Raw genomic sequence first — 13,390 nt, 5'->3', positions numbered from 1 at the left:
AAAACTCTCGTTCTATCTTAAATGACAGGCAACGCGAGACCATGGAACATTTGTGGCACATTGCTTGTGTGTTTAGATTGTTATTGTGATTCCTACTCTTGCAATTTAAAATGTAATCTAGCTTGAATTTTTAATTATTATATGTTTTAACATAGTGCTTATTATCTGCTTCTTGAATATGTATCATTTATTTTGACATGTGCTGCTGACCTCTTGGCTAGGTCACCCTTGAGAAAGAGATCTCGATCTCAGTGGGTTTTATCTGGTTATATAAGGGTTAAATAAATGTGGAAGTTTTGATCCGGCAGCATACATTTCTCGCTGGAGTTTCACTTTGCCCATTGTCATGACCCTGTGTTGTAAAAGAGCCAGGATTTAAAAATCTTATAAAGACACTTAACCCAGAATATGTGAGTTGCCTGGGCACAAACATTTTCTGAAAACTCCCTACAAGAGTCGTACATGTCACAGAGAAGACGGCCCGGCAGCAGACAAATGTGATCCACTTCTCCACAACTACAGAGATTTATCTCAGCCTAACAGTTCAAAACACTGACAAAGAGGAGTAAAAAAACATATCTGCGCCTCCAAACAAGCGTTTTCCCCCCATGATCACACAGGAGAGCTTCTTGAATAAGGTCTAAAGATGCTCTCATGTCATGAATTTGTCAGAAACTGGCCCAGCGTTCACCAGCACAGATAACAGACTAATGTAATCAAAGCTGCGAGCCTGAATGGTGAACTAGACTGCATGGTTTTGGCCTGAATGGTGGACTAGACTGCATGGTTTTGGCCTGAATGGTGGACTAGACTACATGGTTTTGGCCTGAATGGTCCATATCGCCCAGCCCTATGCAATTAGAGTAACATTTAAAAGTATAAGAAAAGGTATATCAGCTGCAGATAATACAGTACCTACAGTGACATGCTTTAATATATTATAAATGGTTATATAACAAATTCATCAACAAATTTATTTTTCCCAGACAAAATAACAAGTAAAAAAAAAATTTGAATGCCACTACCTAAATCTGATGGTCCAAAAATTACATTCAGAAACAGGTGTTAAGTGCCAGTTGAGAGCAAAAAGTTTCAAACATGACTGGGTTCCGGTTTTTATTGACATTAAGTGAATGTGTTAACCCTTTAAAGCCTGATACCTTAAATAATAGCCAGAAAATTACTTTTTTGGAACTGAGAAGTAAAAAAATAAATAAATAAAAAACTTCAAGTGAAATAAAAAAATCCATTATTTTATTTTGTATCACATTTGCTGCATTACACATATCTTTCAATTGATAATCCACTGGACGACATATTTATCATTTATCAGATTGTATTCAAAAGGTTTTAAAGTAATTTATTGATCATGTTGAATAGATAGAGGTTTCATAAAAGTGTGTATCAAATATGATACAATTGGCTTTAAAGGGTTAACTAAAATGAGATGACAAAAACCTCTTAACTTTGGGGCAGTCAAGGTCCTGTACTGTGAAGGAAGCAGCATGAAGAGACATTAGCCAGTCTGAATTGATGACTACAAGACTGAAAGTCTAATTAGGACAGCTAAGTTTTTGGGGAAATGCCTTCAGCTGAGAGAAAAGAGTGCTGTTGAATTACCTTGCTGGAAGAGAGAGAGTAATTGGTCAACAAAAGCAAAAACCATTTGGTCAAATCTTGAGTGTTTTCAGATGTACTTGGCATTAAAACATCCAAGTGCATGTTTTAGGTGATAATTTCCAACAGACTGTTGTTTATTCATGTATTAGCACACACTGAAAGAAACTGGTACATACTGGATGTCAGGTGTTATTCCTTCCAGCAGAACAATGTTTACCCCTCCTATATGAGCTGATGCACACGTCTCAGTCATTTTCTGGTGCAGGATATCTGTGGACACATGGAAAACAAATGAAAACAAACAACCAATCATTTCTTCCTGCCCTTTTCAGTCATTGAAAACAATTATTTTATGGATGAAAATGCTAAGTGATTTTAAGTGGGCAACTTCAGATTCTAATACTTTTTAAGAGCAGTTAAGATACTGCCAGAGCAATCAATCAATCACGTCAAGCCACAGGGACATAGTAACATGTACATAACATGAGTGGTTTTACAGTTTATTATGCCTGTGCTTGTGTGGGGGTGACTGAAAGATTTTGTATTTGTTGTATTGTTGCAACAGACACAGCTACAACTGTTCAGCAATATTCTAATGCAGTGCTGGCCAAAGTGTGTGAGGTACTACAGGTGAGCGAGAGGCAATAAACAATAAAACTGGAAATATAATTTTAAAAATTGAAATCATTTTTTAAAATGCCATACAGTACTAAAGATTAGGGAATTTGCTTAAGACACTGGGAGAATTTGCTGTGAAAGTTTGGGGTTATGTTGGTATGTTTTGGAGAGTTTCCTAAGAAAGTTTGCTTTGAATTTTTTGGCAATTTCATGGGAATTTGGGAAATTTGTTAAGATGTTTGGGAGAATCTGTTTTTCAAATTGTCCGGCATTTTCATGAAAATTTGGGAAATGTATTTTCATTTTTTGAGAATTAGTTTTGAAATTTATGTGCACAGTTTCTGTAATTTTATCTTTTTTTTGGGGGGGGGGGGGGTCTCTTTTGTATTTCTCAGGGGGTTTGTAAAATTTGGGTAATCTGAGAAAGAATTTTAGAGGGAATTTGCTTGAAAATCTTTAGAAATTTACATTCAATTTTGGGAAAGATTTAATTAAATGGTTTGGTTTTGTGATTAGGTTTCACTAAAACATTTTGGGAATATTTGAATAAATCATAGGGTATCTTTTATTGAAAAAAAGTTTGAGAATTTTCAGTGTTTTTTTGGGGGAAATTTGTGTTGAGTTCTGTAGGGAAAATTTCAAAGAAACTCAGAACATGTAAATTTTGTTCACGCTTGGCTTTAAGAAGTCCTCGAGGTCCATCATAAAAATAACAAGAAAAATTACTCCATCATATCTCTCTAAACGATTGACACAATTTTTGACTGACTGAAGACTCCAACAACTGACCACCTGCCTGGCAGAGCCAAAACATCTGCTCTAAAACCTTTCAGAGGGCCACTGAAGATTTTAAGGTGTCAAGTTGGCCCGCAGCACGCTTATGTTTGGGAAAGACTGTTCTTATGAATATGAGAGCATGCATTTTTGGGTACAACAACAACTCAGATAAAATGGTCTTTTAATCCATCAGTGGGATGAGAAAGATGAGGGTCTGTGCAGTCAGCAAAATCACATGAAGAAACAAAGAAAAATAAATGAATGTGAAGCTTTATGAACAGAGAGGACAGGTCTTCCTTGCCTCACCTTTCATCTTCTCCTTTAGGGTGAAACTTCCATGAATCTTCTTCAGCTCAGCCTCCATAGTAAGCCCTCCAATGTCTGCTTCCAGGTGAGTTCGATTGACCATGCCAATGCCAAAAACTATGAGTGTGACATGCTGGGGCTCAGAGTTCACCAGGCTCCGCCGTCGTCCCCCTGTACCCTGGGGTTTGTTGGGGGTGGTGGGGTCCTGCTGCTCATTCTCAAATATCACTTTACAGAAAGGTTCTGAGGGGCGAAGTCCACCTTCTACAGAAAAAAATCAACATAGAAGATTTTTTCAGACAAATAAAAAGTTCAACCACTGTAAACTAATGTTCCTCAGATGTAACAATGTAATGTTGTGAAGGATATAAACAGCAGCAAATGTTTATATTTCTGTTGTTTGGAATTTTTGTAAAGATTTAAATAACTGGGATGGGTTAGTTCCCTGTCAGGCACCCTTGTTAAGTTACTTTCTAAAATCAAGTTCAAGTCTTAGAGCGAAGTTTAAGTTCTTTTGGGAATATGGGGCTATTATTACTGCAGGAGGGTTACATCTTAATAAACAGCAGATAATGTCATAAATAGTTTGGAACAAAAGACTGCAAACCATATGAGAAAAGCAGAGTCATACAGCATAATAATGCATTTTTAACTATTATGAATGTATCATGGTCAGAAACATACAATATCGGAATAAATTGCTCAACATACATAGTAAGTCTAAAAGAACTCCTAAAACCTTTAGTGCATAATTAGCTGCTCTCTTCAGTTTCCTGAGCCTTTGTTGACTCATTCTGGTCCAGTACACACAACTGCAACCATGGGGAAGAGTGCTGACATGACAGTTGTCCAGAAGACAGTCATTTACACCTTTCACAAGAAGGGCAAGCCACAGAGGACCACTGGGGAAAGGCAGGCTGTTCTCAGAGTGCTGTATTGAAGCATACTAGTATTCATGGAAAGCTCACTGGAAAGGGAAAGTGTGCACAAGCAATTCTGTTAAGTGCAGCCTTTTGTCAAACACAGATGATTTAAGAATTTAAGATTGGAGGGAACTTCACAAAGAGCTGACTAAGGCTGAAGTCTGTGCATCAAGAGCCAACACATAAATGTGTACAGGAAACCGATTAGAAGTGTTGTGTTCCCAGTGTCAAGCCCCTTCTGAACCAGAGACGAAGACACAATCATCTCGCCTGGGCTAATGAGGAAAAGATCTGGGCTGTTGCTCAGTGTCCTGTTTTCAGATGACAGATAACAAAAAATTCCTTTTGGAAATCAAGGTGATCAGTGAGGCACAGAATCCAAGGTGCTTGGAGTCTAGTGTTTTCAGTTTCCACAGTCAGTAATGGTTTGGGGTGCCATGTCATCTGCTGGTCCAAAGTGCTTTATCAAGGAGATTTTAAAGCACTTCATGCTTCCATCTGCTGAGAAGCTGTATGGAGATACTGATTTGCTTTTCCAGCAGGACTTGGCTTCTGCCCACAATAACAAAGCTGCCAGAAACCGGTTTGCTGACCATGGTGTTACTATGCTTGATTAGCCAGCCAATTCATCTGACCTGAACAACAAAGAGAATCTCTGGGGTAAAGAAGAAGATAAAAGACGCCAGACTCAAAAATACAGACGAGCTGAAGGCCGCTACCAAAGCACCCTAGGCTTCGTAACACCATAGCAGTGTCACTGAACTGCTCTATGCTACGTCACATTGATGCAGTTATTTGTAAAAAAGGAGTCACGACCAAGTACCAAGTGCATAGATGAGCATAACTCTTCAGAAGTCAACACTTCTGTATTATAAATCACTTTTTGGTGATTTGGCATTTGTAATGTTCACATATTTTGAGATAGCAGATTTTTGATTTTTGTGAGCTGTAATCTGCAATAATCAGGATAAAAAAAACCCTTTGAAATACTGCACTTTGTGTGTGAAGAAGAATCTAGAATAAATGGAGGTTGAACTTTTTGAAGCAAATTACATGAAAAACAGATGTTTTCATGATAATCTAATTGTCTTTGATGCTGACATTGATTAAGAACAGAAGAAAAAGGAGAGAAAGACATTTAAAAATAAACTGTAAATTGGGATCAGGTTATCTGCTGGAAGTTAGTTCCCACCTGAAAGACAGTTCTCTGGGGAGCTTTTCTCCAGGATTCCAGTTGGATCAGAGATGAGGGAGTAGAAGTTGAGAAGCTTGTACATGTTCTGCCAACATTCTGCTGATGGCTCGCTCTGCTCTGAAACGGTGATAGAGTCCGAATCATCCATTTGGATTGCCATGTGGTCTGCCACGTCACGGGAGCCCTTTCTTGACACCTAAAAAAAAAGAAACAAATAAAATCACTATTCTGGAACAATGGAATAAACAGAAATATGCATTACAGGCCTGAAGGCCAATAACCAGGTTTATTTTTGCCTTTTTATGGTCTTGCTGCAGAGTTTAGCAGTATAGCTAAAATCGTGTGTGCTTTCAAGACAGTACCAGTTAAAGGATATATTAACCAATTTTAAACTAGCTGTGCATCAACATGTTCAATGATCAGTGTGTGACTGTACTCATTTTAAACTGTAAGGAGAACTCCCCTCTCATATACCCCCCAAAACTTCGCCAGGCAGAGTGTCTCAGATGTCTGTGGACATCTGTTAGACTACAACCTGCATTTTCTCTGTGTAGGTCTGATGCTAGCCCACAGACTGCCCACGAAGGGGTTGAGTCCCGAGAAGGGCGACACTATATCAGTACACGCTGACATTACCTGCTGTTACCACAAGGAAACAAACACTGCAGAAAGCGATGTGGATATGGATTAAAATTATTTTTTTAAGAACGACAGTAATGATGGGCAAACAGAGCTGCTGATATTGCCATGATAAAGAGTAGCAGACAACAGCATGAGAACAAAGAGCTCAGCACTACAACTGAAGCTGGTGGAGAACTGTGCACCCGGTGCCATTGTGGTAAAATGTGCTGAGTGAAGTTTAATTGTTATGCTGAAGAACATGAGGTTTATTAAAATGTTTTTTAATAATATTTAATATCGCTACACTATAAATCTTTGTAAACAAGCCAACGGCACAGCTTTGATGCTCCCCTTATAATGTTGTGGACTAGGAATGGGCGGTAATACGGTTATATTGTATACCAGGATATTAAAAAATAGCCACGGTATTGCTTCAATTACTGTCATTAAGACAGTGCCATGTGACGAGTGCAGGTTTTTAAACAAATGCCTTGAAAACACGTACCCTTGTTCACCAGCAGCACCACTGCCAGTGTGTGAAGGTGCTTTAACATGATAAATTAAACCCTGCTTATGATTTAATTTCAATTTGGCAAATGATGAAGGCGCTCAGAGCTGGTGGTAATACCGTATACCCCCGGTAAAATTTGGGGAGGGTAAAAAGTGGATACTGCCCAAGCCTACCGTAGACCAACTATCCCAAGTACGCACCGGCACATGGAGACACTGAGCCATTAAGCAGTTATTTGGGGGGGGGCGCCCTTTCCATGCAAGTTGACCCTATTGCATTATGCATCTTATCCTGAGGTTGGTAACAGCACAGCATTAATAGAGTAATGATTAGCCTACTGTCTGTGAGAGCTGATGGAAGTGTGCTGCAGTTTTTATGGTGCACAAACTTTCCAGAGATCAGGAAACTATTTCAACTCTGTATAATGTACAAATAAATTATAAATGATGTTAAAATAAGGTCAGTTAATATTATTTTTAAATTGCTATTACTAAGCCATAACCAGGAGTTAAATTAGTCTGAGACGCTTAGCTGCTCTTTTATCCATGTGTGACACTGGTATGCATGACCATGCATGTCACACACTAAGAGTTTTGTGCTTTAGTGAACATCAGTATTACAATTCCTTTAATACAACACACTGTCTGTTATTCCTAATATTATATTCTGTGTGGAATTTAGGCTGGACTGGACAGACAGGCTGCAGTGGATGACAACTGCATGAGTGGGAGCTTCTAGTTTATATAATTTACTAGGGTGCCTTTCTTTTATTTTTTTCATCAATTTCTGTAAAAAAGACTCATCAGAAGTTTAAAAAAGTCCCTCTATGTCATACTTACTTTAGATGTGCGTCGCTCTGAACGTCCAAGGGAGCTGCGCCCTCGAGGCTCCCGTCTCCCTAACGTGTCCATTCCTGATGGAGGCCCATTTGGTGGTAAACCCCCTTGAATGCCTGTGCCTGCACCGACTACTCCTCCCCCTGCACCCAGCCCTCTCTTGCTCTTTAAGGTTTGGGTTCCACTGCGTCCTGTTCCATTGAGGCTACCCCTTGAACTTCGGCTGAAGTCAGAGGACCTGAAGTGGCGGTATGGGCGAGCCTTGAAGGTTGGGGTTGGAGAGGCTGAGCCAGCAGTGTAGCGGCTCAGCTTGATATCAGTCTGTGTGGCCTTGATGTCATCTATCATGGTGCTAAACTGGTGGATGAGGCGCACGAGGGCCATGTCAACACGCTGGCTGATCGCCTGACAGGCTGTAGTAAAATCACAGTGGAATGTGTTGTAGTGGCGGCGGTTGAGGTCGTGGAAGGAAAGTGGAGCTGCAGTGGGGCCTTGAGGGGCGCTGGTCGATTTCTCCATCACTACTGCATTTAGGCTGAATGTCTCAATTAGCAGGGCTGGCTTAAACTCCAAGGGAGGGAGACTGACCATGCCTTGTCTGAAGAAAGAGTGAAATAGATATATTTTGCACATTTATTTGGAGTGACTTTCACATATAAACACATTTAAGATGAATGAAAACAAATGGGATTTGACATTGTTCAACTCGTATCATTTGACATTGCGGTTTTTGACTGAGATGTATTTTACCTCCTGGATCTTTTGTTTTTCCGTTCTTTGGAGGTATCAGAGTCGACAATGTCTGCTCTGAGACACTCAAGGTTGCCAGAAAAAGACAGATGTTCTCCAAAATACATTTTGTAACTAAGAGGAGTGGTGTCTTGGGCCTGAATACCTATGTAGCTCAGTAAAGGCTTGAAAACAACCTGAGGATGAAAAACAGACAACATGGCACAAAAAAGACAAGTTCCTTTTTAGATGTCACTGCGTAATCTATCATACACAGATCATTAGGTGTCAACCTGGCAAAGACAGCATTAATGGCACTTTCAACAATCAAAACTAGATTTAAAACCCAGTTTTTTATATTCTGAAAGAACATTTAGAACTGCAGGCATGCCATAAACATGCAAAGTTGAAGTTTAGACAGAAGCACAACAAACGCAGACATAATGTATTCACCTGAGCATCTGCCAGCTGAACAGCAGCTGGACACTGGTTGCCCTCCTCAATGTCAGCAATGTCATCCTGGCTGGTGCTATGTTGGGAGTGCTGGGAGTGGGTTCCGTCTAAGGTATTCTGGTCACTGGAGAGCACCGTGTTGAAGTCCGATGCTGAGGGGATTGTGGGTAGGTTACACGTCCCACCTAAGAATGTGAAAAGGAAGTCTAGGATGGGACATAGGATCTCACAGCAGTGGTTATGGGAGCCAATAACGGTAATAGTTTCTTTCCAGAGTAGCACCACAGTTGCAGCATGTTACGTATGCTGCAGTGAGTGAGTTGATTGCTTTAGAACATTTTATACATTTCTAACATAATCTATCTGTTATTGGCAAATACTGCAAGAAATGCAAAAGGTGTCTGCAATACAGAAGCTGAGTCAGAGTTCAGAAGCACAGGATGGAGGGAAGGAGCTACACTATGAGGGATGACTACAATTTCTGGGTTGTTCAATACCAATAATATGTGAGGCAGGAAAGGGAAAGTGACAAAACATGTCTCCATCTACCATCACAACCATTTTGCTGCAGCTTATAGCAGAGCTTTACAATGACTTATAAGCTACCACTAAATCCTACCAATATCAAATACATTTTACATTATCAAGCCCTTTCTCAAAAACAAGTCAGTGGGCTGCTAAGCCAAAAGACCAATAACAACCTGCGAGGTACCTGTTTTAAAACTGATATATTCACAAAGAAAATCTCTATACTGGGCACTGTTAGTTGGAGCAAGAATGAAAGTTGGTATGTCAGCACATTTTTTTCATCCTACACACTGTCAGCTAATATCTGCATAATAGCAGTCATTTAAAAAAATAATAAGTAAATTTATCTTCTGAACAATCTCAGAAAAAAAATCCATATACTGGGAGTTTTAAAAACAATCAACAGGATTCATTTAGAATTCTTAAAAGGAATCCTGCTTGATGAGACAAATTCATCTTGTTGGATAAATATTTGTATCTCTCATATGCATATTGAACTAAAAAACTCACTAGAAATCTGCATTTTAAAGTAATTTGAGTTTATAAATTCACTAGGAGGCCACCATGCTTTGGTCCACACTGGTGTGATGTCACAGTGCTGCATCGCTCCTCGCCGTTCCTATACAGTAAGTGCTGTTTCAGACTGGCAGCCAGTGTTAGGGCTGCATCTCAGAGATGCTGGACATCTCACGCACAGAGAATTTTGAGGTTTGAGGACTCTTTCTTCTCTATTTTCTCTCTATTTTTCCTTGCACCACAAGCGGTTATCGGTCAAACTAGAAGGAAAATGATAAACACAGGGCTATATTTACCTTGTTGTAGCAAATATTTACGTCCACAACAGTGTTTTGTTGCTCTGATTGGCCCGTAAAAATGTGACATACAGAACGTTCACCCAGTCACCCAGTTTTTTTTTTTTTCAAAGGCTCTGCCCGTTCCCAAATGCTGTCTAAGGGAGGTTTACCAGATGGATGTGTGAAAAAAATCCATCTGTCAGGATAAGTGAATGTCTGAGATTGTAAAGTAAAATGCAGATACTGTTTTTGTTTTAAAACCTCTTATTCCTTATACACTTTTCTTCTTGTTTTGATTTGAAATAGAAGGTGCAATGTTTGCAATGCATTGCGTGTATGGAAATAAATACTATTATAAGGATTTTGGGCTTTACTCACTGCTATTACTTTGAACACAACTGTAAGCATGTCTTGCGTCAGTCCTATACGGGACTACAGAAGGAATTAGTGACTCACTTAATCTGGTGCAACTACTTTTTCATTTGCTATCTGTGAAAGATCAACACCATTGCACAATGCCCCTTGATAAACTAAATAAACTAAATTAGAAAAACATAAAAACCCTATTTTCAGGTTCTTCAGCAGGATACACTGGCTGTTACGTGCGGTCTAGAGCACTGCATGCCCTCTCTCTCCCTGGCTCTCTTGTCTCCCTTCTACCTGTGTGGCTGCAGCACACCCAAGTGCTGTTACCACTCAGGGTGGAGGAGGGGTGTATTTAGAGTGGCAGAGGAGAGGAGTATGCTGAGCAGAGCTGGACACTGAGCCACACACACTCCTAGACAACACGTGAGGAGGTTTGTTTGATTGCTTAACCTTCTCTTTTATTACTTTATTACTTTTATTACTTAATTAATTTTCCGAGCGTTTCTTTTCTGCAGTTAGTTAATTTACCCCATGCACGTCAAGATCGCTATAGGGGAGAAAACAAAATCTGTGTTACAAATAGACAGAGGTAACTTGTTGTGTTACTGTGTAACGTACTGAGAAAAGTAACATATTTAGAGTACTTTTGTGTTATCAAAAATGAAAGCCCTTAAGTTACTCATTTCACATGCCAGTTGTTAGAATGGCATGTAGTCTACTGTACATTTACCTTTGAATGGATTAACACTTCTGTCATTCTACAACCTAGTATAAGCCTCATTATCTGTAACTCTGCAGCCTAACGAGAGAATCACATACATGATATCCTTTAAAGCTCTAAAATAACTAGTTCACTAACACCTTCAGCACAACACTAAGTCACAATCCCTGACCTTCTGGACTGTGAACAGTTGGTAGTGGATGATACTGGTAGCAGTTGACAGGAGAATCCAGCGGTTCTAGTTAAATAACAACATTATGGACATTTAATAAAAATTCTAAGCTGTTAAATCTGTTGTACAAGGATAATGGTTAACAAACTTTTCACAATTATAGAGTGATGATTTAACAAGTGAAAAGCCCCCCCTTCCCCCCAAGCCCATAGATCTACCTGTCTGTAGACTGTTGTGCTGGGAGCGGTTAACGGGGGAGTCCTGGGTTCCCGCTCCTGTCCTGTTGCCAACAGCATTTGACATCCAGTTGTAAAAGCTGACAGAGGAGGGCTCAGACAGTAGTGGGTGTTCAGTCAGCATATCTGTACCTAAACTGTTTCCTAAACCCCAGGAAACAGAGATAAGAGCACACTGCATCATGGACAAAACCTGTGACTGAAAATTGCATAGAACCTTTACTTTGGTCATATAGACACAAGTAGGTTAACATTTTCTTTCTTTTTTTTAAAATAAAACTTCTCCTGGAGACAAGCATGCTACTTTAACTGGGTATTTATCAGCATTCATAAGCATTTATAAGCTTATTCTCCAAATGTGTTCCATTTAAACCTTGGGATGGTGAAAGTTGGCATAAAGACTTCTTAATCTGCAAAAAAGGTCAGTAACGCATGGCAGACTGACTATATATCTGTTCAAAATGGGCTACAAGGAAGTTCCAAGTATTAAGTCTTTTATAATTTACACCTGTGTTACTCAACCCTGGAACAACCAAAGAGCCAAATTGTTGAAAAATACCTTTGCAAGAGCCACAATCTAAGTGGTGAAACGTGGCGAGAATGGGTTGGAGTGGCAATAAAAATAAGTTAAAGGGGGCAAAATCGTCAAAAAGCAGCTAAAAAAGGGTGAAAAGGGGAAAAGTAGGCATAAAATGCCAAAAACTGGGTGAAAAGTGACATAAATGGGGAGAAACAGTGGCAAAAGGGGCAGAAAGTAGCAAAATTTGGGTGAGAAGTGACACAAAAATAGGTTGCAGGTGGCAAAAATGGTCAAAAAAGTGGCAAAAACATGACAAAAAATGAGTGGGGGGCGCGCAGATGGTTGAGTGGTTAAAGCACGCACCATGCACACAGGCAGCCCGGGTTCAAATATGGCCCTTTGCCGCATGTCTCTTCCCACTTTCTCCCCTGTTTCTGAGTCTATCCACTGTCCTCTCTCTAATACAGGCATGAAAAGGCCCAAAAATAAATCGTTTCAAAAAAAAAAAAGGGAAAAATGAGTGAAAATTGACTAAAATGGGCAGAAGGCAGCAAAAGGTGTGAGAATGGGCAAACAGCAGCAAAGAGTGGCAAAATTGGGGGAAAAAGTGGCATTTAATGGCAAAAGGCAGCTTCAATGGGTGAAAAGTGGAAAAAATATCAAAAAGCAGGATAAAAGAGTCAAAAACTGAGGACAATGGAGCAAAACCTGGATAGTAGTGGCAAAAAGGGCAAAAAGTGGCAAAAAAGAAGTGACAAAAGTAGCCTTAAATCAGTAGAAATTGATTAAAAGTGGCAAAAAATGCAAATAAGGGAAATGAAAATATACAGGCAAAAAATTAAGGTTGACAATTAAAGCCAAGTGTGGGAAACAAACTGATTAATGTGACTTGCAGTGGATAATTTTTAGTTTTCTGGGGAATAATATTTCAAATTAGGCCATAAAAGAGCCACAAATCATCACTGAAGAGACACATGTGGCTCTGGAGCCACCTGTTGAGTATCACTGATTTATACAAATGAGCAGTGAGGTGAACCTTTAAAAAAATCAAAGATGTTTAATATTAACATTAAAAAACACTGTGTTCCTTTATTACTGGAGGCCTCAATATACTGTTATTAGTATCAGAAGAGCCTAACAGTAGCAAAGGCAAGAATACCTGTGCGAGTGAGGGAGCTACTCTTAGCAGCTGCGACTGATGGTTCATTCCTCTGGGGCATGCCCTCCAGTAGGTTGTGCAGACTGCGAAAGCTGCCCGTTAGATTGCTCAGGAGGCTCTCTTTCCTGGGGCTGTCTTTGGCTGGCAGTCCTGCCCGGCTCACATGGGCTGGTGAGTCAGCTGCTGTGTCACCACTGGTGTAGCTAAGAGACTGGTATGGATGGGAGCCCTGTGTATAACAATTACAAAGACTACTTAGAGTTGATCTTTTTCACATTTTACACCCGCACACACCTTTGTATTAT

The 13,390-nt window shown here is 39.8% G+C and overlaps 1 protein-coding gene across 10 annotated transcripts in view; it reads right to left on the bottom strand.

The window, feature by feature from the left end:
* The window catches only part of kiaa1109 (KIAA1109 ortholog), a 95,714-nt gene that overhangs the window by 35,864 nt on the left and 46,460 nt on the right, over positions 1–13,390 (bottom strand). For 8 of the 10 annotated variants that reach the window (XM_041812476.1, XM_041812481.1, XM_041812483.1 and 5 more), the window contains exons 44-52: positions 13,086–13,314; positions 11,389–11,550; positions 11,171–11,236; positions 8,590–8,774; positions 8,158–8,333; positions 7,411–8,005; positions 5,437–5,635; positions 3,322–3,585; positions 1,797–1,890 (exon numbers count right to left, since the gene is read on the bottom strand). In XM_041812476.1, coding sequence (XP_041668410.1) covers positions 1,797–1,890; positions 3,322–3,585; positions 5,437–5,635; positions 7,411–8,005; positions 8,158–8,333; positions 8,590–8,774; positions 11,171–11,236; positions 11,389–11,550; positions 13,086–13,314 — 1,970 coding nt within the window. The remainder of the gene's footprint in view (positions 1–1,796; positions 1,891–3,321; positions 3,586–5,436; positions 5,636–7,410; positions 8,006–8,157; positions 8,334–8,589; positions 8,775–11,170; positions 11,237–11,388; positions 11,551–13,085; positions 13,315–13,390) is intronic. The other 2 variants (XM_041812479.1, XM_041812485.1) reach the window with 1 other exon arrangement.

Source organism: Cheilinus undulatus, linkage group 18 (assembly GCF_018320785.1).
Source record: "Cheilinus undulatus linkage group 18, ASM1832078v1, whole genome shotgun sequence".
NCBI lineage: Eukaryota > Metazoa > Chordata > Actinopteri > Labriformes > Labridae > Cheilinus > Cheilinus undulatus.
The sequence above is the reverse complement of the archived record's forward strand: the minus strand, read 5'-3'. Positions and strand labels throughout refer to the sequence as shown.